We start from the raw sequence: 27,836 nt of genomic DNA, 5'->3' as shown, positions 1-27,836 counted from the left end.
CAGTTATTTAGTGTTGGAATAGCGTTTAGGAGAGCTCCTGGCTCTGCCACCAATGCCAGGCACAAATTGGAGAAATTACTTCCTTTCTCTTTGAGTTTTGCATTTGCAGTTTGTAAGGCAAGGAAGGAGTTGGTCTTTTCCCCCTCTTTGAGGGGTAAGTTCTCTTCATAAAAGCTATAGCTAACTGTAGGGTGGGCCTTCCCCTAGGAATGGTCAGAGAAAAAGAAATAGCTTTGAAATGCTCAGGCCACTGTTCAACCAAATACAGCTTCATTCAGCAGTTTAAAATTCTCCTGCTTTTTCTGAAGGGTGCTGAATGGTTACAATAAAAGCGCATAACCTTTGATGAGAAATAATATTGTTGATTATTTTTAAAGTACTTTGCCATTTTGGAGAAGGAAGTCCAGTAAATGTTTAGATTGTTACTCACCTTGCATGGTATTTTCCTTAGGGGGTGTGTGCTTTTGAGCTCCATGTGTTTGCACTCATTCTGAGTGTCAGCAATGAAAAGGCCACGCTTTCTCTAAAATTGGGAGCTGTGGTGGTCAGCAGGACCAGCATTTCACTTCTGCATTTTGTAACGTTTTATACAAAATTTAAGAATAATTAGAAAGGAAAAAATCCATTGTTGATTACATTGTTTAATGTAGTCACTTGCTCAGTTTCTTATGTTGTAGATGTGAAAGTGCCCAGAAACTCATTGCATTATTTTATAGTCCTCCAAGCAGAGTTAAATAGAACTGGATGAACCAATTTAAAGTGTGACTAACAAAGCACAGTGCAACATAAGGGAAATTACTTCTAAAGTGCATCTATTTTTAGTGATTTCAGGCACTGTTAGTAAAATTGACATATATGTATATTTCTTGACCATAAATATAAAACACCTTCCTCTGTTTATGGAGATTTTGGCAAGGTATTTGTACTTTCTAATGTTGGGCATGCCTAGAAGGACCAAAAATAGAACAGGAGGCAGCATGGGAAGCATACATTTATGCACATACTGTGCCCAGTCTTAGCCAATAGTGTACTGTCATGTATTTTAATAACCTGGAAAGGCAATTGCTTTTAAATCCTCTCCTGGAAAGAATATCAGCACAAAAATATGTGACACTTATGCGATATTTGAGGAAATTGTTGTGTATTTTGGTTCTTTTTTAACTGATGGGACTGGAAGGAGCTGGCCTTGTGAGTTTGGAGCACCTGGAAAATTACAGCTGGCCTGTAACTGCTTGTGTTAAATAAAATTGAATGGCAAATTAAAATAGCAGTCAGCGAGATGTTGGTTTGGACTGAATTCTGCCAGGAGATGTTTGCGTGCCTTGAAGAATGTGAGCTTGCAATGTTAGCCCTCTCCCATTCCTGCTAACGGGATTGCGCTCAGGGAAAGGTACAGAAACCCTTCTGGGAGGCAAGGTGCTGCACAGAATGGGTCACACAGCTCCAGCCACACACGCTGCTTGAATGCCAGAGGATATGAAGGGAAGCAATGCCTGTTATCTCTTACTTGGTGTCCTGGTTTCAGCTGGGATAGAGTTAACTGTCTTCCTAGTAGCTGGTACAGTGCTATGTTTTGAGTTCAGAGCGAAGAATGTTGATAACACTGATGTTTTCAGTTGTTGTAAAATAGTGTTTAGACTAATGTCAAGGATTTTTCAGCTTCTCATGCCCAGCCAGTGAGAAAGCTGGAGGGGCACAAGAAGTTGGCACAGGACACAGCCAGGGCACCTGACCCAAACTGGCCAACGGTGTATTCCATACCATGTGACGTCCCATCCAGTATAGGAACGGGGAAGTGGGGGCAGGGATTTGCCGCTCGGGGACTGGCTGGGTGTCGGTCGGCGGGTGGTGAGCAATTGCACTGCGCATCATTTGTACATTCCAATCCTTTCATTATTGCTGTTGTCATTTTATTAGTGTTATCATTATCATTATTAGTTTCTTCTTTTTCTGTTCTATTAAACCGTTCTTATCTCAACCCACGGGTTTTGCTTCTTTTCCTGATTTTCTCCCCCATCCCACTGGGTGGGGGGGAGTGAGTGAGCGGCTGTGTGGTGTTTAGTTGCTGGCTGGGGTTAAACCACAACACTTGGCTATTCAAACAAAGAGGAGGGACCTGAATTTCATTTACCGAATGAGCTAGAACAGCCTTGCTCTTGGCTGACAGTGTGGGGAGCAAGCAGATGAATTCCCAGTTTTAGCCATTTTTTCTGCATGCCATTATGTTCCTGATTGCACCCAAATTGCCATGACCAGTCTCAGTTACCCAGCAGATCTGCAGGCATGGACTCTCTTCTCCCACATACTGCTGTTTCCAAACGTGATCATTGTGCCGTAGTCCGGTGAACGGTTCCTCTTGTTGTCTCTGCTGTTCTAGGGGCTCAAAGGAAGCTGTTGAGGTCCTCTCCCTTTTAGACAACACAGGAGTTGCTTCCTTCAGCTGTTAATTTTCTGGCATAGAGCTGATAGTAGTGTCTGCCAGCTCTTCCAGATGTGCTGAGCACAGCCTGGGTACTCGTCGGTCCAGGCAGGGTGAGGTGGTTACATGCTTTCCCGTCCATCAGTGATGACTCCACAACCTCTGTCTCCCATTTCCATATGATGAGTCTGAACACAGTTAAGCAAAAGGGTCCAACCAGTTGGAGCTGAACAGAACCTTAGAGTCTTGAGCCAGAGAGACTGGGATTGTACCTTGGCTTCCTCTATTCTCTATTTGCTGAGGGAGCCATGAATGCAGTACAGAAACCTCTGACAGCCCCTTCTCAATGCTATTGGATTAAGAGGGAGGCCTCGAGTTTGGAAGAGGGAAGACGTGATGTTTGTCTTTGGGAAAAAAATCAGAGAACTGGACAGAGATGTTTCAGTGTCCAAAATTGGTATGAGAAATAAATGTTTTATAAGCATGTCAGATTAGAGTGAAATAAAGTGATAAGTACCGGGGCTGGAAGTGCTGCCAGTTGCTGTTAAACCAGGTGGATTTATTAATCTCTGTGATAGATTCAGGTAATTAAAAACAGGAATTTGAGGGGAGAGCAGAATCCCACTGAGCGCTTTGTTTTACTTTCCCTTTCCAACCTCTGAAAACAAAGTGGGATAGTTTGGAGCACCCATGATAACGAAGCCATGTATGTGTAGGGCCCACCACAGAGCACAGCAGGGTTATGTTCTTGCTCTGCAGGAGTGTGAGATAAACCAACCTGACAACAAGATAAGAAAAGTTTTAAATTGCAAGTGGAGATGAAAATAGAACAGATGGCAGTTTAGAAATTGTGACTGGACTAAAATTCAGCTCGGGGTAGTTTTATGCTTGTGCTGTTTTCAAGGTTTAACCATGACTGCTCTTTCTCTTTTTGCAGTGGTGGTTGAGGTGACGGGTCATGCCCATGTTCTTCTGGCTGCATTTGAAAAGGTAAATGAGTTATTTTTTCCTTCTGTCCTTGTTGTTGTATATGTAAATGTTTACATGGGTCATTAGTTTGTATTTATATAACAGCCCAACGGAGTCCTGGCCTGTGACTGGGGTTCCTGAGTGCTATTGTAGTACAAATAATTGCTTGCAGCGTCTCCTGTGCAGCCTGTAATTATCATCTGTACCTGAGCTGGTCACTCAGCTAATTGTAGCTGGTGTTTCCTGTGTGTGGGGAGAGGGTGTGCTTCAGTGGCTGTGATGTCTGAGGGTGGAAGGTGTTGACCATGGCTGCTACCGTGCAGTTTTCCAGGGCCTCGTGATCTCTTTGCAGAACCGGATCTGCTGTGTCCAGACCCTGTTGCACCATTGTTTGGCCTTAGTTTACACGTAGGACCAAGCCCTTTTAAAGAATTAGGATACATCCTGCATAAAGACTTTGAGCTCCACTACTTTTTGGTGGCATGTTTGATGTAGCTGACTGCTGCCTACATGGTAAGGCTAAGCCAAGCTGTATGCACAAGCCTTGATAGCAAAATCTCTTCCCATGATAATTGGACCCTGAAAACAGTTGCAAGACCCATAACTGCACCATGTTGTGTCTGGCTGTGGTAATACTGCAGATGCATATCCTGGGCAAGTGATACTTGTAGTGACATGCTAAGATGAGGCAAGAGATGCTGGAGCGGAGCTGGGCATGTAGAGAGGAGCATCATCAGTGCTGTGCTGTTAGAAATTCCTCACTTTCAGGCTGACATGCGGCTGAATTCTGTTTCTCAATCTGCTCTGTTCCTGCTGTATCCCTGAGCTAGTTGCCAGGTTTATTCTGTTCTTCCTAGGTCGATAATGTGGATGGTGACAAGCTGAGTCAGAGGGCATGGGAAGCACAGTCAGTCCTAAGGAAGCCCTGTGGCTGGGAGATGCTCTAAGTGTTCTAGGTTGCTTTTTTATTGGACTTAGTATGTGAAGAAAATGAGTTTTCATGTGTTAGAAAAGCTGCTCTGAGCACTGGCTCTGTAGGTGGTTCTACTCCTGGCAATTAGAGATCTGTCAGAAATGAGATGGGCAGCTGCAGCACCCCTGGGACTAGGGCAGGGATGTTATTCTTCTAGTTTCTTCCTCCACCTGATCTGGAAAACCAAAACACACTGGAATATCCCTCAGTTACTGTTCAACAGCACCTGGGAGAGGACAATGTGGGCAGTGGGTCCTTGGGGAAGGCTCGAGTGTTTGGAGCTCATCTGTCATCTTGGTGGGAGAGTACTGTAGGCAGAGACCCCCTAGCCTTGCAAAATGATTGTTCAGCAATTTCTGAGGAGAGAAAAATAGATAAGACCACCACCTTCCTGCATGCTACAGCCTGATTTTGAAGTATTCTATGCATGTTTGCCTTCCTCATCTGTGAGACTCACCTGTGCTCCCCTTGCTATTGCCTTCATAGCTTTTTGGTTGTAGCTAGGTTCAGATTAGGCTTTGGATCTGATGATGTGAGTACGATTCTTACTTACAAAGGAGTGTGTTTAGTTGCTGTTTTCCAAGTACCCAAACATAGTGCTGTTGCAGTAAGCCCAGCCTCTGTGGTCAGGGAGTAGAGCTCTCACTTGGACCTGGATTTGTCCCAGCTTCCCGTTCTAGCATCCTGTGGCCAGCACTTGATAATAGCACCTTACAGAAAGCAGGAAAACACACACACATTGGGTGTATTAGCATGAGGGTGGAAGCGAAGCTTTGGAAATTTCTGTCTCAGACTGGAAAGTGGCTTGAACTGCAAGGATTACAGGTAAATTCCACCTACTGTGCAGAACCTCTGAGCTCTCTGGATGCACAAAGCTGATGGCAAAAGCCCCCGTAATGTTCAGGGAGCTGAATGATGTATGCAGCAAAACTGGAAACCAACTAAAGCTGGTCAGGCCATTCTGTCAATGCTGGATTATGTCCTGTGTCCAGGTCTGAGCTCAAGGATTGAAAGTGCTTCCCTTCTTTTTCTAGTCTGTGTGTGCTATGAGAGGGAGGTGCTGTCTGGTGGGGGCACTTCTTACTTCTCATCTTCCACTGAATGCTTAAAACAAGATAAAAATTTTTCTTTTAATAAAAAGTCACAGGGCAAAATGCTTGTTGAGTTCTTTCTCCTCCCTGTTTGATTAAAATACATTCCCCATCCTTAGAATAATGGCAGCTTTTGTAGTGTAGGTCCGTAAATCCAGAAGAGGTCCTTGCTAATACCACTGCTGCTGTTCACCAGAGCATGTTCAGAGGACAGACAGACCAGCAGGCCTTGGTAACTTGCTATTTATATGTATCTTTAAGATCAGAATAGTTACTTTGATGCTATGCGTAGTCTGACCTTGCAGCTCTTCCGCAGGCAGAACCTTGGTGCTTTGTTTGCCTGGAAAAGAAGACTGTTTTGTCTTTTGGTGCAATGTTGTCCCTTCCTTCTGAAACTCCTTCAGCAAACAGATGTATGTCTGCAACTGTTCACAGCAGCAGGGCCTGCTGCAGTTTCCCCTAAGTCTCCTTTCCTGCTCTCTAGACTGTGGCAGGAGAGTTGGTTTCTTTCAGTTTAGTTGGCCCTTGTGGGTGATGGAGGAAATAGAAAGAGCACGCTATTCCTATCATTAGTTCTGACACCAGGTATATACAGAATTGTTCCAGCCATGCCTGCTGCTACTCAGCAAATGAAAGGCTCGAGGCAGTCACCACAGCTCTGACGATGGCAATGTGGAGCAATGTGTGACTTGTTTCTGACTCCATCCAGTGGACAAGCCTTGTTCTCAGCCTCATGCCAACCCCCTGCTCTCTCGGGGCTCTGGCATCAAGAGTGGCTCTGTAACTGGGTGTTATTTAGGGTGTTAACAAGTCTTGCTGGACTGGCTGAAGAGTTTGCACACAGTTGGACTGCTTGCAACCTGAATCATAGAATCATAGAATCATTTAGGTTGGAAAAGACCTTCAAGATCATTGAGTCCTACCATCATCCATGCCCACTAAACCATGTTATGGAGTACCCTGTCTATGCGCTTTTTGAATACCTCCAGGGATGGTGACTCAACTACTTCCCTGGGCAGCCTATTCCAATGTCTGAAAGCATTCAATGTGCCAGGGGATTTTTGTGTTTGCTCTGACCCACTTCAGCCAGGTTTAACTTGAGCCAAGTCCATCTAGTTCTGCACTGGAGCAGACAAGGAGCACTCCGATACCCTGTTCCACTAACTCTGCTGGGAATGATTGCCATTCAGGCTGTCCTGGTTATACGTATGCCACCGTCCCCTTAGCTAGCAGACACCAACTTTGATCATGAGTCTGTTTTAATTGGTACACTTCAGCTATTTAATGCATTTCCTTTTTTTCCTGCTAGCACGTTGATGGCAGTTTTTCCGTGAAGCCGTTAAAACAGAAGCAGATCGTAAGTACCTGTTTCCTGTCTACTGCTTGATTAAAGATATTTGCTGGTGTCCCACAGGTGCCCAACTGTACCCAGTGGGAACCTTCAGTGTTAGCTCACCAAGAGCCTGAGACCTCACCTTGTTAGCTCAGATATCACAAGCAAAGGCGGCGAGCTGCTGGCAACCCTTAACTTTGGGTTGTTTGTTGCACAACCAGATGTGTGTTGGGGGAACAAATAAGGCAGTGTGGGACTGGCAGAGCAATGGTGTAGGTCTCTGTGCTCCTCTGGGAGGCAGGTACTATGTATCGATCCAGTCCTCCCTATACGTTCCTGCCTTGCTGGCATTTGGCACTTGAATACAAAACTGGCAAAGCACAGTACTGATGCTTCCATGTCTGTATAGGAGCAAGTAAATTACATTTGCATAAGTGAGCTTAAGTGCTGTATGTGTTAAGTAGTGTGAAGCACGTCTGTTCATTGACACGTGTTAAGTAGTGTGAAGCACATCTGTTCATTGAGACTGCCTGATCTCCTTAGGTTCTGTGTTTCGTGGTGTGGAAGGATATCTTTACAGGCTCCCAGTGTCCCACCTGGAGGCTGAAAACTGTTAGCTTTCCGTGTGTGTGTGTGTGTGTTAAGATATTAGGGGACTGTCTTCTCCCTGCACAAGCTTCCTTGTTGTGCCTATGGTATCTCTGGAGCAGCCCCAGGGCCTGAGACCTTTTGGCTCATCTTGCCTGTCCCCTACAAGTAGCCTGGTACTTGAGCAGTCACAGACATGGCCTTGCTTTGAAGCTGTTGTTTATGTACCAGACTGCACACATTATGAGGGGAAGGCAAGAAGGGAGACTGGCAAACAGGGAAACATCAGGGATCTGTAGCCCTTTTTTAGCCCATTCTGGTGTGGTGTGATGCACAGAAGCTGTGTTGTGCCTTACCAGGTTTGAAATTGCATCCAGTCTTGCATAGAGAGAAATACATAAGCAACTGCAAACTGCTAAGATTGCCAAGAATTTCAGCTTCTGAAAGGAAATCTGGTAGTGATCCTGCTGCAAGGATCAGTTTAAAATGCCTTGGAGAAAGAGATGAGATTTTGGTGGTCGATCCTTCACCTTTAGATGTGTGCTGTGTTTCTGCTTTAAGTGTGTTTGACTTCAGCTGCTTGCGATTGATGGCTAGTGTTTTCTGATCTGAATTAAAAAGGCTTTTACTACCAAGAAGGTAATTAAGTGCCTTGATTAGACACTTATTGCTCTAAGATGTTCCTTCTAGTCCCCAGGTCAGAAAAGAGCCACTAAACAGTATCAGTTAATCATATACCAAAATCACGTTTGGTAATTCACTATCTGCCTCGCCAATGCTGTGCAGAGACTCATGGCATGTCCTTCAGACTTGCTTATGCCTAGTGACAGCAATATTAGCCCTCGCTGCCAGAGCTTTATCCCCGTGCTAGTGGTGAGTTACTTGCCTCTCCAGCCTGACGTCTATTCTGAGCCCTGCATGTCCTAGACTGACCTGCGTTCTCCTCCCTTCCTTGGTGCTTAACTTGGCTGTGTTGCAGCATGATCTACTGGCTAGCTGATCGGTCTAGGTCCCACAGGTATTTTTAATACAGAGAGACAGAGACTATTTCAGAACAGTGTCTATCAAGCATGTGAAGGCAGGTTTGCAATGGGAACATCCCATGAAGGGAGAGCTTGTGTGCTGTGCTGAAAGAGGCTGCCTGAGTGCTAAGGGAGCAGAGCAGTGTGATGCTAGTGGTGCCTCTTTCTCACATATTCTTCTGATCAGAGAATAGCGTTGGTGAGCTGATGAAAAGCCAGTCATTTATCTTGCTTGTGGGTTTGGGGGGGGGGGGGGGCTGTTTTTTAAAAAAAAAAACAGTGCTTACATGGCTGTGAGCTCTCTTGAGCCGGCGTTGGGTTACTGTGCACACTAGCACAGTGTGTGTAGCATTCTCCATTTAGCACTCTGGACTCCCCAAATGGAGGGCTGTCTTGCTGGAAGTGCTCTCTAGGGAAGTTCCCACCCTACCACAGTATGGTTAGCTGACTCCTGCAGTGAAACAGTGTGTGCTTGTCTGTCTTTACTGGCAGAGCGTGTACCTTCCCACTCAGTGTTTGGTTGTGGGTAATTTTTTTTTATTGGCAGTTTGTAAAATGTAATGCTTATATGTTCTCTCCTATGGCTTTTAAAATAGAAGGAAGCTCTTGCTAGAAGAACACACAGTACCACTGAAACTGAGATAGCATCTGCACCCATGAGAGCATAGAGCAGAGGTATAGAGTATATGTCTGGAGTAAACCATCTGTATAACATTGTACATTCTTCCCCATCACTGCTTTTCTTTTGCCTTCCCCTCCTTGCCATTGCCTGGATTGCCGGGTACCTTTTGTGTGCATCGATCTCTAAAGCTCTTTGGGAGCAGGAAGCAGCAGCTAATGAGCTGAACTGCTTTGTTCTCTCAGCTGAGATCAGTTATAATGTATGTACCAACCTGTTTAAAGAAATTCAGCATGGATGAATACAAACAGGTGGATCAGCAGAAAAACATGACCTGGACTTGGCTAGTGGCTCCTGTGTGCATCAGCTGAGGCTGTATATACCAACAGAAGCCTTTGGAAGGATGACGTAGTGCGGGATGGGTTGGAGAAACGTGGAGGTGAACTGCATTGAGCACAATCACCTACTCCTTATTTACTCCTACTCTTTTAAAACCTAGAGATCTTACTAGAAAGAGCCATGTTGCACTGCTCACCCTTTTCCTACTGGGACATGAGCTTCTTGGGGTTTTTAGAGGCAAGCAGTTAAAACAAACGCAGAGGGTTTGGTCTCTTCCTTCCTGATCTCTTCTTTGCTTTGAGCTGACCACTTCTGCACTCACTGTCACTCATGATGATTCCCCGAGGAGTCAGGATGCTGTAACAAGACTGTCTTTGAAATGTCAAGTTACAAAAGGACATCTCCCACGTAATTGTTCCCAAACTTCCTGGGTGAGTTGTGAGCTGCTGCAGAGGATTTTGCTCAGCAGTCCAACAGCTGACCTCATTGCCATGAAATGTAGGCCTAGAACAGATTGTCTGTAAGCTGCATGCTGAGTTAAATGGGGAGGCTCTGGAATTAGTTTGTTAAAGCTGCTGCGTCCCAGCTCAGAGCATTTCTGAACCGGCAAACGGGCTGGATATAGCTAGCTCCTGCACCCGTCTTGGCATGTGACATCTTCTGCAGCACTGAAATCCCATGGCAAAGCCATTGCTCTTCTGAGCACCTGGCCTGACAAAAGGAGAGGAGACAGGCCAATTATATGTGGAAATGCCAAAAGCCCTGGGGTTGATGAGCTGTTGAAGTACTGGGCTCCCGGTGGCTTGGCTTCACTGCATGGCATCAAATGAACAGTTACAGGATGGCAGGAAAGCGTTTCCTTCCCCTATTTGCAAGATGTGTCAGTTTGACACCTTGCAGCCCCTTCACCATTTTACCTGTTGTGGTGTTTTGTGCGGAGGAGCATGCCCTGCTCTGGGGAAGCTGCTGTGTAGCACCAAATCTCGGGGGACCGGTATCTTTGTGCATCCTTGTAGAGGCTGTTCCTCACAGCTGTAAGAGTCTTGCGCTGTACTTGCTGGCTAAGCTAAGGAACAGGGGAGAACACCCCACAGTGCAGAGGGGACTTGCCTTGCTGGCACTTGAACTGTCAGCCTTTCCTGCCTTAGTGCTTTAATTCAGCTGCTTGGGTGAGTTTGCAGGCAGGTGCCAGCATTTGCATAAAGGCATGGCTTGGAGGAGTATGCCCCAGGTTTGGGGCTGTGAGCAACTTCCATCTGTGCCTAGAGCACTTTCTGCCACCACACACCCCAATTTAAAGATGCCACCAAGGGCCTAGGGATGGTAATAAATGACACTGCACTAATGTAGGGTTGTCCCTTGAGTGCTTCTCATGCTAAGGGGGATGGTTTGTCTCTCTTCAGTAGCTTGAACTTATGCTCCCAGGTGATGAACAGGGAAGTGATGTGCAGCCATTGATATGCCAGTAACGAGCTGTTAGCACAGCACCTCTGCTGAGGTTACAAAGATGGGTGGAAGTTCATCTTGGTTAAAGTTAAGCAGTACTTCACAGAAGGAAAGGACTGTGGAAGGCTGATTGCCTCTGGCTTATTTAATCTATGGGTGCATGTTCCCTCTTGATCTCTGAGACAAGCAGAGTATTTGTTTTTTAGATGATTTTGATAGTGGCAAAAGTGGCCAGTTGGGCTCCCTGCTCAGACCAGACAGGATGGGCACCACTTTTTGAGCAAGGAGAGACTCATTTTCCCTGCTCTCCTTTGCGATACTTGTTTCTGTTAACTTTTTCGTGTAGCTATAGGGGAGCTGGCTGTTGTGGGTGTAACATGGACATTTTGACATGGGGAGGGGGGAGGTGATCACGAAACAGCAATGACAGAGCAGCTGGCACTCCAACTGTTGTCTTCTTCCCTAGGTTGACCGGGTGAGCTATCTGCTTCAGGAGATCTACGGCATTGAGAACAAAAACAACCAAGAGACCAAGGTAAAGGTGCTCAGGAGGCTCCTGCTTTTGAGCTTAACTATGGGGCTTGGCAGGGCAATGTGGAGGTGCTTCCCAGAATGACTGTCAAGTGTGTGTCATTCCTGCAGGCACTGAAGAAGCCCAGGGATCACAAGTCTTCACTGTTGTAAGGCCCAAACAGTCAGTGGAGTTGTGCTGAGATAATTTTAGATAGTGTGAGACTCTGGAGGATGTTCCTTGAGGCTGGGATTGCTGGGAGAGAAGGCCGTCAGTGCCCCGTGAGTGTTTCAGAGCACTGATTTTTAAGGCTTGTAGAGACAGCCGTGGGACAGTGTCGCTGCCTCTCTGCAGTCAAGGCAGTCATGCGTGGTGTCTGTTCTTTGCTCCTGCGGTTCCTTTATGTTCTCCTGTTTAGGGGGGGACTGCATGGTCCTGTAGCGTTGCAGGGAACTGAGCTCTCTAGGGCTTGCCAGTGTCCAGAGAGGACATTCCCCAACAAGAGGGAGCACAGCATCACTAAGGGGTGTATATGCAAATGCTGTAACCAGAAACATTGCCCATCTTTAGGCAGGACCTTCTGCTGAATCCCAGCTTGCTGCACAGCCCCGTGCAGATTATGGGACTGCTTTATATTTGCTTTAGCCTTACAAAGAGCTGCCCTTTGCTGCCACCTGGGCTGCAGAATGTACCAAGTGCTGGCCTGAGGATCAGATGGCTCTGGTGCGTGTAGTGCGTGATTTGCAAACAGAGGAGTAGCCATAGAGCAAGACAAGCAGGATTTCCTCTCCAAGCAATGCAGTGTCCTGCCCAAAGCATCCTGTGATCTCTATCTGTCTGTTCCAACAGGTAGCACCTGAAGAGGCAGGAGGGAGAAGTCTTTTCAAAGATTTTTCTTGCACAGGATCTATTTAAGACGATTGAAGGCTTCTGTTTGGGTCCTCCAGGGTCTTGTGATGATTCTCTTGATCCAGCAATCACACATTTGTGGCCCATCAGACAAGTGGCCTGGAGCCATTTTTGTTCTTCCTAGTATACTTAGCAAACCGTATGAATGGGAAAGCAAAAAGCCTGCCCTCCCTACCTCCCAAAATAGATGAGGAGTGCATGTGACGGGGCAGACAGGCTTGTAGCCTTTTGCTGGCATAGTCAGGAGGCTGGGTGCAGATGTGGCAGCAGCAGATGCTGTATATTGCTGTTTACACCAAGGTTGCCTGTGGTCTAGCATGTTTTAGCCCTGGTAACCAAAGGGGCCTTGTGAAGTGGGACCAGGCGAAGGTGGAGGGTGGCCCATGCTGGGTCATCAGTTTGGTGGGCTCTGGCATAACTTCTGTGGCATTGGTGGGGAGACTGGGGTTCTCGGGTGTCAGTGAAGAGAGCTCTTGTGGTTGGAGAGTGGCTTTCTCCTCCCAGCAGCAGCTTGGTGGCTGTAATCCAATTTGTGGGGCTCTGAGTGACTGAAAGATTAGTGTGATGCACGTTCATGTTGAATGGGTTCACACTGACCTTTTTACCAGGGTAGCTGTGAGCCGGTGAGCATCCCAGGCTGGTTCTCCTGCAGCTGCATCGACGCTTGTGCCAGCACAGGAGCCAGGTGGAGATGCTGTGGCAGGAGAACCACTCACTCCATCACTTGTTCAGAGGACCTGTGGAAACTGGGCTAGGCATGGCTGGAGTGCCTCCTGTCCAGCCCAGGGGCAGCCTGACTTGCTGCCTGCCTCAGTTTTGTGCCCCCTCCTTTGGGGGCTGCTCTCTCCCTGTGGACATGGGGCAGAAAGGCCAGACTGCCAAAGAGCCTGCTTCCCTGCTGACCCTAGGAGCCACCAGGCTGGCAGGCAGGAGCTTGTTGTTGGTTCCCCTCAGCCGAGGGCATCCGTATCCCAAAGGGGCTCCCCTCAGCACACAGCCTAGCTCTGGGGAAGCACAGGAATGCTATGAATTCACAGTACAGTGCTCTGGACTCTGGCCTTTAGTGAGCACAGAGCAGAGCCCTGAGAGGAAGCAGTGTCCATAGCAGGGCTGTGTGGGCTGGAGCTTGCTCTCCTTGAGAAACACTCTGCTGAGAGCTGTGAAAAGAGGATGCCAGCTCTCTCAGAGACTTTTGGGTGGGAAATTTTCCCAGGCTCCAGAATCCCTTGGCAGTTCGGCGTGGCCCTTTCCATTCACATGACAACATCTTGCCTCTCATTGCAGCCTTCAGATGATGAGAACAGCGACAACAGCAACGAGTGTGTGGTTTGCCTGTCTGACCTCCGCGACACCCTCATTCTGCCCTGCAGACACCTCTGTCTCTGCAATTCCTGTGCTGACACCCTGCGCTACCAGGCCAACAACTGCCCCATCTGCAGGCTGCGTGAGTATGTGCCCAGCAAACAAGGGCATCTTTCTCCCTCCTAGGCTCCTGTTAAGTCAGTACAGGCTGCGAGAGGCATTGTGTATTTTATATACCCTACCCCAAGGCTCAGCATCAAACATGCTGCTGTTCTCACTGGCATCTGGAGATTCCTGGCACCTAAAATAACTGTCCTCAAACAGGGAAGGAGGAGAGCACATGGGAGAATGGCCCTTTGTCCAGTGCCTCCCTGGCCACTTGGCCTCTCCCTGGGATGGATCTGGAGGTGCAGGTGCTCTGAGCCTTGCCATGTAGGCAGTTCTTGTGTTTCGGTGAAGATGATAGAAAATCCCCCAAAGGAGGGGGGTGGTTTGTCCTGAGAGCATCTGGCTGAGACAGCAGCCAGCCTCACCAGAGGGCTGCCCAAGTACTTTGCGTGATTTTTTTTTTTTTTCCCCTCTGACAACCTTACTTTGACTTCACCAGGGAGGCAGAGATAACAGTCAATTTGGAATCTTTTGCTTTGCCAGGAGCGTTAGGAGGATCTGCTTAACCCCTGCATTGCTCAGCTCCCAAATGATGGAAAAAAATACCTGTTCTGACACTCAGACAGCACTTGCTGAATTCCATGTCCTTTCTCAATAACACAGAGGCACAGGAGTCTCTTGAGAAAATGCCTATGTTTTTGCTGGAATAGACAGATCGTGTGTTTCACCCTGTGCTTGGTCTCTGAGGTATTTGATTGTTTCTAATGGATACTTCTCAGGAAAAGAAAAAAGAGCTTAAGACAGATGTTTGGCCTGATAAATTAAGTCTAAACAGTTCAAACTTGGCAAAGATACAGTAACCAAAAGGAAGATCTTATCAGAGGAAGTGCCAGACAGCTTTGACTATAAGTAGCACAACTTAAAACACAGGAACAGCATTATCTCATCTGCATGCTGCAGCAGAGTAGGTTGTATTTGTTTGGAAAGTGCCCCCATGGAAGACTTCCTGGGAATCTGCTTCTGAGGAGTGCAGAGGCAGCAAGGATAGATTTGCACCTCTGTCCTCTGGCTCTACACTGATCTTGCAAGCGGCTGGGTGCAATAAGAACTAGAGAAATGCCTGGGCTTTTTCTTATGTATGAGCAAGTTCTTACAGCTGCATCAGAACAGATGTCTGGCTCATTCCTATGCGCCCTTGGCACAGAGGAACTAACAATATTAAAGATCTGCAGATAGAAAATGGGACTGTGGGCAGGAAGTGGAGATCAAAGCTGTTGTGGTGGGAGGACCAAGGGATCGCTGTGCTGGAGACAGGAGTATAGCCACTAACCCTCTGGCTGGGTTCGCAGCTATTGCAGTGCACTGCCCAGGGCTGAGCTCATGTTTTTCTTACTGTGTTGTACAGTATCAGGCCCGAAGCACCTCTGCACATGAGTGTAGCAGGGCAGGCAGTGCCTGTTCTCCGCAAGGGCTGCATGTACCCAGCCTTTTTCGGCCGGCAGATCTCTTTCCTGTCTAGATCAATTGACTAGAAGCTAGCCCACAGCACTTGGCTTTGGTATGCTCCATGGCCCTGCTCCCCATGCACACAGGGAGCTCTCCCATACCGACAGTGTGTCTGCAGCAAGCCAAGGAGCTCTGGCATGCAGCTGGCATGGCCCAGTCCTGCTTGGCCATGTGCTCACCTGCTTACTGTTCTCTCCTAGCCTTCCGTGCCCTGCTGCAGATCCGGGCTGTGAGGAAGAAGCCGGGGGCTCTGTCGCCGGTGTCATTCAGCCCTGTCTTGGCACAGAGTGTTGACCATGATGAGCACTCTGTAAGTACCTCACAACCCTGTGTACAAAGCCTGGGCGCTGGTCTTAGCCTGAGCAGGCCGCTTGTGTGTGCACGAGTTGTTTGGCCTGATGGCTGGCATCCCTGGGGTCTCAGGAGGTGTGCTCAGGCCTTGGAGCGATGTCTTCCTGAGCAGCGCAGCCTCTCTTGTCAACCCTGCTAGACAGCCAGGATCTCTTCTCTTGTGGGTTAATAATATGACTGGTTTTAGCCAAGTGCCCTCCTGTCTTTTGGAGGAAACAAATCCACAGAAACCTCAGTCTGAGAGGGTTTCTTGGGGCCTGTCCCAGCAGAAAAGTGGCAGACTCTGGGCATGACAGGGTGGGAGCTGGGAAAATGGGGGGGATTACAGTTTGACTTGCACGCACATCTGTGTGGTAGCATGCTCTGATGAAATGCCTTTGGCATTGGGGTTCCCAGCACGATAGCAGAAAGACCTCTTTGTGTCAGCCCCCCTGAGTGATCGGGGTCTCAGCAGGCAGCTGAGGGAGCATGGGATGGAAAGTGTGGTGCTGGTGGCCTTGGGGTCAGGTCGCACATCATTGGTGTGGTGAGGGCAGCAGCTCATTGCCTGAGCAGTGCTGTTGCACAGCTGACTCTGGCAAGACACATGAGATCAGAGTGAGGAGAGGGAGACCTTCATCTAGATCATCTTACAGACTTCGTGGGAAGAGAAAGATACTGTCACAGAAAAAGCCTGGTTTTATCCATCTGTCCTCTGCAGCATTGTAGCCCTGCTGCCTTCAACTGGGGCTAAGAAATAGGGCAGGGGAGAAAACCCGAGGGTTGTTGTGAAGCAGAGTGTGGCGTGTAGAGGAAGCAGGTGCTGTCACCTGGAGCGAGGTGAGGAGATGCTGTGTGTCTCTTCATGTCACTAATCTCAAGAAACAACTTCTTTAAAACATGGTTTTCTCTTGACAGTGTCCCTTTAAACCCCTTAAAGTGAGCACTGTCTCACTGCCCAGCAGGAAACCTAGAAGGGAAACAGTAAGTGGATTTGGTTGTATTTGCTCCTCTGGCAATTCTTAGCCAGCGGTGTCACTAGCACGTGGAAGTGTTACACATGCAAGGGCTTGCTAACACGCTGGGTTTGACTTGTGCCCCTGCACGGGCTGCGACACTCCATGTACTGCCTCCATGTTAGTGGTGAGATGCTCACACCCTGCATGGACAATCACTAACCTCTGGTTTGCGTGCGGAGTAATAAGCAAGATGGAAGCAGCTTGCCACAGGGGTCTGATTCTGACTCTCAGGAACTGTCCCCAGGTCCTGAGCCTGGCTGCTTTATAGTTCCTAGCCAAGACATTTTCATAGCTTTGTAGGACTGTGGGCAAGCTGCTGTCCCCTTGGCTCACCCAAAAGCTTCCTTGCACTTGTCTCATCCCCTTGGCAGTTTGGCCTGGGCACATCTTATTGTGGTTTACACCCCGGTGCTGGGATGTAGAGGTAGACAAATAGACACAGTTGGACCAGGTCTTGTATTCAGGAACACTGGCTGCAATGGGCTGTTTTGCTTTTACAGACACAGGAAGGATGGAGCTTGTTTTGTTGGGGGATTCTCAGAGTTGGTGTGCGAGTGTGTAACTGGAACACTGTGCTGGAGACAGGATGAATGGCAATTGTGGGGGACCAGGAGCTGGGAATGGGAAAGGTGAGGGAGGGCCCCAGGCCAGGAAAGGTCTGTTTGTGGCCTCTTTGTGTACTCCCATCAAAGGCAGCTACAGCTGTCATTGGTGTCAAGGAGGCTGCAGTTTTCTTTTGCTCAAGCCGGCCTAGGTTCTTGGCCTTACGTGGAATGTGGCTTGCTGTGCTTGTCAGGTCTGGAGAAAACCTGAGGCTGGGTTCAGGTAATCAGGCTATTGCAAGCTTGGCATGATCCTGGCTCTCTGCAAGCCTCCTACACTGACTAGCAGTACTGCTGGAGCAGTGGGCTCTATGGGTGGTCTAGTGGTAAGTGTCCCAGGAAAGAGCTGTGTCTCTTAGGGTTGTTTAAAAGCTCAGTAACTTGCAGCAAGGGTGTTGTAGCCATTGGCTGAGAAATCCTCCTCCAGCCTTTGAGCTGTGTTGCAGACCCTGAGCTTTCACCACAGCGAACCAAAATGAGTAGCTTTTGAACCCTCGGGCCTTAGTCTACACAGTCAGGAGAAAATGTCCCAAACATGAGCTAGGGGTTTTTGTCTCCCTGACTTTTCCATCCACAAAATAGCACCTCTGAGCTGCTGTCTGGAAATGAAATGTTTTTGTGGAGATGGCTTTTGGCCCCACCACCTACAGGTGGCAGCAACTGTGAACCGATTCCTTGTTCTGCTGACTTGGTTATCTTGCAATCACCAGCTGTGGTCTTCAGCACAAGCTCATAACCATCACAAGACCAATACTTGGGGGATGTGGGTTGATGCTTGACCCCAGCTGCCACTTGTTCTTTCCTCCCCGTCAGATCTAGCTCCTTCTGTGACCACAAGTGAGTCAGTTCAACAGTCAACTCCCACCAAATTAATGGCTTTGTTGGAACAGGTTGCTGGGCAGGCTCAACTGCAGCTGTGTGATTGGGAGATCAGGCACAGAGAAGCTACAGGAGTTCATGGCCAGGCTTAGCAGCAACACGCCATCTTAGGTACAACATAGAACCATCTCCCTGAGGACACAGGACTGAAACAGCTCAATTTAATGTAAGCCTGAACTGCTGCAGTCTTGCCTGTTTGTTTGCAGCTGGCTGGGCTGAGCTGCCTATGGCTTGCTGGGTTGCAGCATAAACCCCACTTGCCTCTGAGTCCACAGGATCTTTGTGATTAGGAGGATTTTTGGAGTTAAACCAGTATTGGTTTAGTGGCTTTGCAAGGGTCCCTTTGACTGGCAGCTTAGTGAGTTACAGAGGGAATGGGAATTGGTGGAGTTTTGCCCTCCCTGCTCTTACAGGGTCAGTGATTCTGTGATCCCTTTCCTACCTTTTAGCAGAGGCGACTGTGCAGAGAGCCAGCATTAGCAGCTGAGAGGACTGAGACCATGGGAGAAGTGAAAGTGGTGTAGGTTCCAAGGACCAGCTGTCAGCTGGGGCACACATACTCCCCTCCTTTGACTCTCTCTTAATGACACTGGTGGTGCTGTGAAACAGCTGTTTGTACCAGGGCTGGAAGCACAAGTAAGGTGCTTATTGAGCTAGAAGGGTCTCTGAACCATTGGAGGAACTTTTAGGAAAAAAATCCATATGTATTTTATAGCAGCTTTGTTAGGAACCTGCTTTCTCACCCTCCTTGCCCAGCTTTTGAAAGTACGGCATGGGGGTGCCCGGCCATGTTCCAGCTTGCTGAGATGCCCAGTCTCTCAAGCATTGCTCTGGAAACTTACCTGGAACATCATGAGCGTTACAACCCGAAGGGGAATGTGTGGCTGTTGCAGGGAAAGGAGGGTGAGGGTCCCTGGAGAGGTGGCTGTGGGGATGGGCTGCCTGGGACCGCAGTGTGGGAGGTGCAGGGCTGGGTTGCAGCGAGGCCTCCCCTTTCTAGGGGGGCTTCCAGCCTGGTGAGGGTTTCTTAACGTGCTCCTCTCTTTCTTGCCCACAGAGCTCTGACAACATCCCTCCGGGCTATGAGCCCATTTCCTTGCTGGAAGCGCTGAATGGCCTTCGCTCTGTTTCCCCGTCCATCCCATCAGCTCCGCTGTATGACGAAATCAACTACTCTGGTGTGGTGGATGGGATGCCACCTGCGAGCCGACCGCTTGTTGGGATGGACAGAGCTGTGGAGAGCAGCCACCAAAAGGGGAAGCGGAGCAAGTCTCCAGATAGGTCAGCACAGGGGTGGAGGGGTCCACTCCTCTTGCAAGCCCTGAGGGCTTGTGGCCACACACACTGGGAGCCAGGAGAGGGCTCTGGCTGGTCTCATCACTGATAGCACTGCTAACTCGGAATTTTAGGAGGCCGACAGGTACTCATGCCAGTGAGAGAATTGGGACATCACCCCTGTGTTCAGCCTGAGGTTACCATCTTGTGTCTCCTTAAGGGCTGGCTTTGTTACCAAAAGAAAGAGGTTTTTTAACAACAAGAATTTAATCCAGACTTTGGATGGAAATGTCTCCTTTCCAATGCAGTTAGTCCCTCAATTTGCATTTGACATCCAAACCTTGTTGGATTTCAGCTTTCCATGGAGTTTCCCAGGAACAAAAGAGTGGGGTGAGAAGTGACCTGAATTTCAGAGCGCAAAATGCTGAATGAGATCCTTTAGTTGTCTGAAGCCTCCTCTACTGGCCTTGTGATGGAGGATGTAGTTGTGGATGCCGTGGAGTGGGCAGTAGGTGCCCTTCACGTGTCCCTTGCAGGGCTGTACAGATGGGGTCAGACTGGGTTTTTTCCTGGCACTCCTCGCTGTCCCCCATTCCAAATTTCCCTCTGGGAAGGGAGCCCCTGCAGGTGTGAGGAGCAGCGTGAGACCTGGGCCTCTTGCTTTCCATGCAAAGGCAGATTTGTCCACGTTGTGTTACTGTGCTAGAGCTCTGCACCACTTGGGTCTGCCCCAGAAAGGCTGCTGCTGCTGTTCTCCATGTAGCTGTTACTGGAGGGCCCTGGTGAATTTAGCTCAAGAGTTTGAGCTCCTGCTCATGCATGTTGGCTTACACTGCTGGTGGAGGTACAGGGCAAGGGTGGTGACAACTTGAGCTGCTGCCACCAAATCCGCCAGGGTCTGCGGTGCTGGCAGCACTGCAGCTCCTTGCAAATGGAGTTTCTCTTGCCGCAGCACACTACGGTCTCCCTCGTCCCCAATCCACGAGGAGGATGAAGAGAAGCTTTCCGAGGACTCTGACTCGCAGCCAGCACTGAGCGGGGGTGAACTGGTCCTGAGAGAGAACAGCTCTCCAGAAGTAAGTCTGTGCTGTGCTGGGGAGCTGCTCTGAGCCAGAGCTCTTCTGGGGGGGGCTTCTTCTGGGACAGTGGAGGTGCCTCGTGAAGGGCCATTGCTTCCTCAGTGACATGACAAAGATGAGCTGCTTAGCATGAGTGGCCTGGAGCCAACAGTCTCAGCTGCCTTTATTTACCTGTAGGACTCCATGGGGAAGGACGTAGCCGCTCCCTGTGCCCCTAACAAGTCTTTGGGAGCTGGGGGGTTGGAAAGCCGCTTGGCTGCAGCCATGTCAGAGCTGACCTTCCCCCAGCTTCTTGGAGGAGCCCAGCAGTGTTTGGGGCAGGGGTGGAAGCTGGGCCTTGCTGGGCTTTCAGCACCTGCTGTTGTTGCCTGTAAACCCCCTCCATCCTGGCCCATGGTGCCACAGGACTGATGCGTGGCCCCTTGGTCCCTCAGGGAGATGCGTGGCCCTGCGTGCAGCTCTTTGGAGAACGCCAGAGCAGGAGACAAGCGCATCAAGGGCCTGCAGCCTGCAGAAGTAACCTGTGCGGTTCCTCTTTTACAGAGTGTGGCAGGGGAAGAGATTGAGGAGGCCTCATCCCTGCAGCAGGGTGAGTGTGCGCTCAGCCATGGGGGCAGCCAGACCTTGTCTTGTTGTCCAGCTCCGCTGTGGTGGGATGGGGACAGCTGGGGACTGGACATATGAGTTCAGAAACATCTAGCCCCTGAAATCCCCTCTCTGAGCTGCTGTGCTTCACCAGGTCTCTAGTACTTCCCTGTTCTCTCCTGGGAAGTGAGGGAACAAAATCAATAGATCTGCCTGGTGTATTTGCCAAACATCTCTTCTTGCGGTAAGCTCTACACAAGTAGAGCTGTCCACGCCATGGGCTGTCTCCTTGCACAGCTGAGGGGGGAGATGGTTGCGTGCACCAGTGTAGTCCTGGTGAGACCATGGCTGCAGTACTGGGCATGCAGGATGTGCCCCATGTCTTTCGGATGGGTCCCTGGAGCTCGCTCAGCATCCAGAGGGCATGAAGATGGGGTGGGAGGGGGGTGCTGGGTGCGTTTTGGGGCATGAGCCTGCATGTGAACAGAGCTGACCCTTTGGCACTGTGACCTGGGCCAGTCTGACCGGCTCTCCTGAGACCTCTGGGGGGCTGGGGGAGCCTGGGGAGCTTCCTCACCTGGAAGACCTCAACCAGGAGCCTCCTGGCCACGTGCCCCTGCAGAGCTGGTCTGGGGACTGAGGGGCTGTGCTCTCGGCTGGTTCTAGGTAGCCGCCCGCCCTCTGTTGAAGATGTCCTGCAGGACAGCAGCTGCGGCGAGCACAGGAGCCTGACGCAGTCGGAGAGTGACCCTCCGGTAGACGTCTACCTGCCAGGTAATGGCCGCGCCGTTGGGGTCAGAGGCGCACTGCTGACCTGCTGCACTCGCGGCTCCAGTTTGGGGGCCCGGGAGGGTTGTGGACCGTGTGCCTGACCGCGGGCAGCCTCCCCAGCCTGGGTGGCGTGCTGCAGCCTTGGGATGGGACAGGAACGCACCTGCCTGGAGCACGGGCTCCCGCTACCTCCCAGTGGGCAGAGTGAGCTGTGGGCGAGGGGGGCTAACACAGAGGTAACTTGCCCCCCGCCTTCTCTCTCCTCCTCCCTCACCCTTTTGTCTCTGTCCTTCCCCTCCTTTCTCCTCTCTGGGCTGCAGCTGCTCGATGGAACAGTTTATGTGACAGTGGCCTCACGTGCCTGCCCCCACACCGTGCTCCTGCTTTTGGCCAAGGGAGGGGAACCATCTGGGCCGATGTGGGGGGCAGTGGGCACCCCTCTGCTGCGGGGCGGTGTCGCGGTGGGGAGGGCCGTGGGGTGCCATGCTTTGCTGGCAAGTGTGGCTGTGGGACGCTGCGCTGTCCTGACCCCCGACTGTTGTCGTTGCAGCCTGTTTTCTTCCGTAGAGTCGCAGTCTGTTCTGAGTACCTCTCTAATGTCTCCTTCCCTCTCTGTCTGCCTTCCTCCCTCCTGTCTTGGGCAGCACTGGGTCCTGATTCCTGCTCTATTGGTATAGAGGAGTAAGCTGGTATGTCGTCTTGTTCTTCTTATGCATCGCTGTTGTGTGAGGCAGCAGGACCCCTCCTGGGAAGGCCGGCAGCCAGGCGAGGGCGGGGATGGGACTGATCCTGGCCATTGGGGCAGGGAAGGAGGGGGCAGCAAACCAACCAGCCGGCACTGCTGGCCCTGTCCTGGCTCTGTTCCCATTCCTGGCACTACCATCCCTAGACCCCACAGGGGGGCCCTGCTCTCCCCCAGTGCCAGGACCCCAGGCAGGGCAGCAGAAACCCTGGCCCTCCCCACCAGCTTCTGCAGGGCTCCTGGGTGAGGGCTCTGCTGCCTCATGGGCACCATGAACATCCAGGCTCCTGCTGGCTTCTCCCAGGCTGGTTGCAGATTGTGTGTCCCCTTAGTGTCCTGTGTCCCACCCCTGGCACTTGCTGAACCTGCATCTTAGCAGGGGGAGAGGGGATGGAGCTCGTGGGCTCCAGCTCCGTCTCCCGCGGTCAGTCCAGGGTAGGAGGGGGTGGCAGGGGTGATGGTCTCCTTGGCCCACGTTGCCCTCTCCCCAGGGCCGAGCACCCTGCCTGGGCTCTGGGTCTGACCCCAGAGCTGGCACTATTGGGGCTGAACCCCCCTTCTCCTCACTCAGGCTCATCCGACTTCACCAAGACGCTCCCCGGCCGCGGCACCAGCAGCCCCACGCAGCCCCTTCTCTTCGAGCAGACACGTCTTCACCTGGAGGACGAGCAGAGCCTCTCGTGAGCGGGGGCCGGACCTCCCTGCCCACGCCACCAGACCCCAGAACCCACGCACAGCCTCTTCCCCCACCTCCCCAGCAGGACTGGCCCATGCTCACCACTCCGGGGATGCAATGCGGCGTGTCGCACTGGCGCGATTTCAGCACATACTGGCTTTTTTTAAAGACGTGCATGTTTCCTGGCGGCGGTGGGTAGGGGCTGGCGTCGTGTTTTCACGTGGGGGGTGAGAGCCGAGGGTGGGGGGGTTCGGGGTTAAAATCGGCAGATGAAGGACACTACCGTTGTATATTTTGTACACACCGAGCACAGCCCTTTGCTGTCACTGCCCCTGTACATAGCTGCGGCCCCCCACCCCCCCGCCTGTCCCGGCAGCTCCTCTGGGTGTTGGGGTGAGCCTTGCCGGGGCGCAGGGCTCCACGGAGGGGGGGCGGGGAAGGCCGTGGGGGTCAGCCCCGTCCCACCCCGTTCGGGGTGGGACGGGGCTGACCCCCACGGCCTCCCCCCCGCCTCCCCGCAGAGCCCGGCGCTGCCCACGCCGTGTGCCTTGTTCTGCTTCTGCGGCGGGTCGCGGGGCGAGCCCCCCCCCTCCCGTCCCTTATTCCCCTCCCGTCCCTTATTCCCCTCCCCCTTTATGTTTGTAGTAATAAACCCGTGGAGCAGCCCCGCGAGTCCGTGCTTCGTGGGGAGCGGGGACCCGTCTCCCCTCTGCGTCGCCCGTGGGGGCTGCGCCAGGCTGCCTGCGGAGGGGCGGGGCCGGGGAGCTGAGGGGCGGGGCCGGGGAGCTGTGGGCGGGTGGAGTGCTAGAGGGGGGGACACGCTGCCCTCGCCCGCCTCCTTCCCTCCCGGCGTGCTCTTCGGCTCGCCCATCCCCTCAGCTTTGATCTCATTGGACGCGGGCGCCGCCGGCCCCCGTGCGGCCGTTGCCTAATTTGGCGAGCGACGCGGGCAGCAGCGTCCGCTGCCATTGGCTGCTCGCCGCGATTGGCCGCCCCGCCGAGGGCGGGCGCGGGGGTTAGGGGGTGCCGCCGAGCGCCCATTGGCCCGGCGGCGCGCGGCGCGCCGCCACTGGCTCTCGCGGCCGCCGCTCCCGCCCTGTCGTCGCCGTCGCCGCCGCGCTTGCGCGCAGCGGGCTCCCGGAGCGGGCGGCGAGGCGATGGCGGCCATGGGGGCGATGGCGGCCATGGGGACGCTGCCGGCGGGCGCGGGGGCCCTGCCGCCGCTGCCGACGCTGGGGGTGCCGGGCGTGCCCGAACTGAAGCCGCTGACGCGGTACGAGGCGATGCGGCTGGGCCCGGGCTGGAGCCACTCCTGCCACGCCATGCTGTACGCGCCCAACCCGGGCATGCTCTTCGGCCGCATCCCGCTCCGCTACGCCGTGCTGGTGAGGGAGGGGGCGGGCGGGGGGACGGGGGCGCCGGGGCCGGGAGCAGCGGGGAGGGGGGCGGGCGGGCCCTCGGGCTGGGCCGGGCCGGGCCGGGCCGGGCTGGGGCGGGCCGCGGGCTCCGGGGCGGGGGGGGGGGGGGAAGGGAGGCGGGCTGAGGGCAAGGCGGGCGGGCCCGGCCGGGCGGCGCGGCGGCTCTGGCTGTCCGGTAGTTCCTGTGCAGGGCGGTAGCGTCAGGCTTGGCCGAGGCGGCGGCGGGCCCGAGCCCGGGGGAGGACCCCCACCCCCCCCCGGGACCCCCGGGCTGTGCGGCCGGGGCGAACCCGCCTCGGCTCCCCGGCCCCGGGGCCGCGGCGAGCTCTCGGAGACGGTGTCGGTGAACGGTCCTGGATGCGCTGGAGCTGGTAGGGCCGCGCCGGAGCGGCCGGGAGGCTTCCCCGCGCCCCTCCGCCTCCGCGGAGAGGCCTCCGTGGCGCCGGGCCGGGGCGCCCGCGTCCCCCTCCCGCCCCCCCGCCGGGGGCTCCGCTGTGCCCCATTAACACCATGCGCCTCTATTGCAGATGCAGATGCGATTTGACGGACTGCTGGGCTTTCCCGGGGGGTTCGTGGATCGCCGTTACTGGTCCCTGGAGGACGGTCTGAATCGGGTGCTGGGCTTGGGTTTGGGCTGTGTGCGCCTGACGGAAGCTGACTATCTGTGCTCGCACCTGACAGAGGGGCCACATCGCGTGGTGGCACACTTCTACGCCAGGCAGCTGACCCTGGAGGAGCTGCATACCATCGAGATCAGCGCGGTGCATTCCCGAGACCACGGGCTGGAGGTGGGACATCCAGGGAGGGGGCGTGTAGAGCTCTGAGCGTTAGCCCCAGGGAAGACGAAGCTTCCCTCCTAGGTCTGCTGGGCTGCCGTCTCTCGCAGCCCAGCGGGGGAATGCACCGCATGTAGAGCTACCGACGGCGAGTGCCGCGCACCGCCGCGTAGCGCCAGTGTTAGGAGGTCTGGCTGTCGGCTGGGGTTGTGTCTCGGGCTGTGGAGCATAGCAAGCTCGAGCTCTGGCCTTTCCCGGCGACCGCCTGTGTAGGGAAGAGCCCTATTTACCCGCTCAGCCTCAGGACGCGGGTGAGGTCCGTCTCGCATCCGGTGGGCATCTGCCCCCGCCCTGGGCTGAGTAACCTGGACCGGAATCGCGACCCTCGGCGTGGTGATGTGTTGCTCCAACCCGAGTTCTCCCAGGCTTGCACGGAGGCAGTGCGGGAGGCAGCTGTCCTCCCGGGTAGCTGGGTCCGGCTGACGCCCCGGGTTAGAGCGCGAGAGCTAGAGTCTCCCAGTGCGCCCGCAAGGCGCTCGGCAGGTTTCGGCAGCTGCGTGAACGGAGGCAGTTGGCCCTGGGTTGTGGCACGGTTGAGGGGGACGCGTGGGTAAGCCGTGGCGTCCCCAGGCAGGGCAGGGCGTGGAGGGGGAAGCGGGGCTCCCCATAGTGGCCTGGGGCAGTGGGATCCCCCCCCAAAGGGGCAGGAGGGGGAACTGGGCCAGGGCTGGGCACAAGGGGCTGGGCAGGGAGAGCAGGGGCCTGGTGGGGCTCAGGGAGGGGCAGCACAGGGGCTTCAGCCGGGCTGAGGGCAGGCAGGCGAGGGCAGGCAGGTGAGGGCAGGGGTCAGTGTGGGAGGGAGGGGCAGAATCTGGCAGCCGGGGCAGGGTGGGCCTGGGCTGTGGGCTGGCGGGGTGCTGGGGCGAGGGTGTGGGGGCAGAAGTGTGTGTGTGTGGGGGGGCTGGTGCTGCTGTGGCCCCTGCTGAGCTGCACTCTGTGCTGTTGCAGGTGATGGGAATGGTCCGCGTCCCCCTCTACACCCAGAAGGACCGCATGGGCGGGCTGCCCAACTTCCTGGGCAACTCCTTCGTTGGAACTGCCAAATTCCAGCTGCTCTTTGCCCTGAAGATCTTGAACATGGTGCCGGAGGAGAAGCTGGCCGAGGCTGTGGCTGCCACGCAGAAGCCGAAGAAGCCGGCCACTGACCAGGCAGCAGGGGTGACAGGAAACCTGCCTGCCGCTAAGCCGGCAAATGAGCTGGCGGTGCCCGCTAAAACAGGCAACGAATTGGCAGATAGGGCAGAGAACCAGGCAGCTGTGCAGGCAGCGGTCGAGGCAGCAGAGCAGCCGGTGGCTGGGCTAGAGAGTGGGGCCATAGTGGAGCAGCTGGCGGCTGTGCCAGTGGCCGAGGCGGTGGAGCAGCCGGCGGGGCTGGGGGCAGACGCTGTGGTGGAGCAGCCGGTGGCTGAGCCGATGGAGTGACGCCGCCATGTTTGCACTTGATTAAAAGTGGGTGAGACTAGAGACTTTCTTCTAACTTTCCGACCCGTCGCTGGCTGCAGTTGCTGCCCATGTGATTCCACTGCCCAGCCGGGAGGGTTTGGGTTTGTCTGAAGCAGGGGAAAGCTATGTATTTTTATGGCCATTAAACTCTAGCGAGCTTCCCAGATCAACCTGCACAGTGCCCTGCAGAGAGTTCATGTGCTTACGTGAGGGTGCCGAAGCCTTAGAATTATGCTTTGATTTCAGGGACGCACTGCTGCTGTCAGGTCCCCATTTCATTTTTAAGGAAGAAAACGTCTTATTTTTTAAATGCCCTGTGTTGACTTGGATGCAGCTGTGTGGGCAGTGGACACAGCTGAGGGACGGGGCTGCTGGTCAAGCACCTCTGCCAGCGTCAGTGGAATGGCTCCCCTCTGCCGGCGGTGGTGCGGCCGGGCTCCCACTCAGGGTGCTGGCGCGGCAGGGTAGCGTGCACCGTGAATTCCCTCTGGGGCGTGGGGGAGTGCTCATGTGGGTTTCTACCTGGAGATCTGTGGGAGCAGGAAAGCGGAATAAATGGCTTTGCTGAACGCTTCGCAGTCGGGATCGTTCTTGACCGCTGGTGCAGACTCTGCGGCAACCCAGAGCTTTGGGGGCACAGGGGCTGGGGTCATGCAGGATGTGTGGGTTCCCTCTGCCTCAGGGCTTTGTCCCCTGCCCTGTTCTTGCTGGACTGTGTCAGGGCAAGAAGCTGGAGGGGAAGGGGAAGGGCAGAGCCCAGAGCTGCTGATGGCAGCCCCTCTCAGCTGGGGGAACCTGGGGCAGAGGGGGCTGGCAGGGTGCTGCACTGCTGCAAGCTGTTGTTGGGCTTCAGGCACAGGCCTGAGGAGAAGCTGTCTGCACTGCTGCAGGTGCCAGAGCTCCTCCCAGGTACTGGCTGTAATGCAGCTGGAGCAGCCAGCAAGGAGCCCAGTTGCACTGAGCCTGCACAGCCACTGCTGTGCATGGCCCTGGTCTCTGCTTGGGGAGGCATTTCAGCTGAGCCTTAGTAAAATCCTCCACCCATC

The 27,836-nt window shown here is 53.3% G+C and overlaps 2 protein-coding genes across 7 annotated transcripts in view; both read left to right on the top strand.

Moving 5' to 3' along the window:
- Positions 1-23,661, top strand: part of MGRN1 (mahogunin ring finger 1) — a 57,581-nt gene extending 33,920 nt beyond the window's left edge. For 2 of the 6 annotated variants that reach the window (XM_052772820.1, XM_052772825.1), the window contains exons 7-17: positions 3,357-3,409; positions 6,762-6,809; positions 11,266-11,334; positions 13,504-13,663; positions 15,336-15,445; positions 16,384-16,449; positions 19,023-19,246; positions 20,193-20,316; positions 20,863-20,908; positions 21,571-21,678; positions 22,989-23,657. In XM_052772820.1, coding sequence (XP_052628780.1) covers positions 3,357-3,409; positions 6,762-6,809; positions 11,266-11,334; positions 13,504-13,663; positions 15,336-15,445; positions 16,384-16,449; positions 19,023-19,246; positions 20,193-20,316; positions 20,863-20,908; positions 21,571-21,678; positions 22,989-23,101 — 1,121 coding nt within the window. In that variant the 3' untranslated portion in view covers positions 23,102-23,657. Of the gene's footprint in view, positions 1-3,356; positions 3,410-6,761; positions 6,810-11,265; positions 11,335-13,503; positions 13,664-15,335; positions 15,446-16,383; positions 16,450-19,022; positions 19,247-20,192; positions 20,317-20,862; positions 20,909-21,570; positions 21,679-22,319; positions 22,365-22,988 lie in introns of all 6 variants that reach the window. The other 4 variants (XM_052772822.1, XM_052772824.1, XM_052772826.1 and 1 more) reach the window with 4 other exon arrangements.
- Positions 23,662-24,203: 542 nt separating this feature from the next.
- On the top strand, positions 24,204-27,359 carry NUDT16L1 (nudix hydrolase 16 like 1). Its single transcript, XM_052773270.1, has 3 exons — positions 24,204-24,478; positions 25,039-25,299; positions 26,296-27,359. Exons 1-3 carry the CDS (start codon positions 24,251-24,253, stop codon positions 26,767-26,769), a joined length of 963 nt encoding a protein of 320 aa, XP_052629230.1. The 5' UTR covers positions 24,204-24,250; the 3' UTR covers positions 26,770-27,359.
- Positions 27,360-27,836: the final 477 nt, after the last annotated feature.

This window comes from Harpia harpyja, chromosome 21, assembly GCF_026419915.1.
Source record: "Harpia harpyja isolate bHarHar1 chromosome 21, bHarHar1 primary haplotype, whole genome shotgun sequence".
NCBI classification, from domain to species: domain Eukaryota; kingdom Metazoa; phylum Chordata; class Aves; order Accipitriformes; family Accipitridae; genus Harpia; species Harpia harpyja.
This window is presented reverse-complemented; position numbering and strand designations above follow the sequence as displayed.

Bases quoted from the DNA above. Each gene is read 5' to 3' on its own strand.
- NUDT16L1 (XM_052773270.1), top strand. From the start codon at position 24,251: ATGGCGGCCATGGGGGCGATGGCGGCCATGGGGACGCTGCCGGCGGGC. The intron at 24,479-25,038 runs GTGAGGGAGGGG...CCTCTATTGCAG, and splicing joins CGCTCCGCTACGCCGTGCTG to ATGCAGATGCGATTTGACGG. The intron at 25,300-26,295 runs GTGGGACATCCA...GTGCTGTTGCAG, and splicing joins CCCGAGACCACGGGCTGGAG to GTGATGGGAATGGTCCGCGT.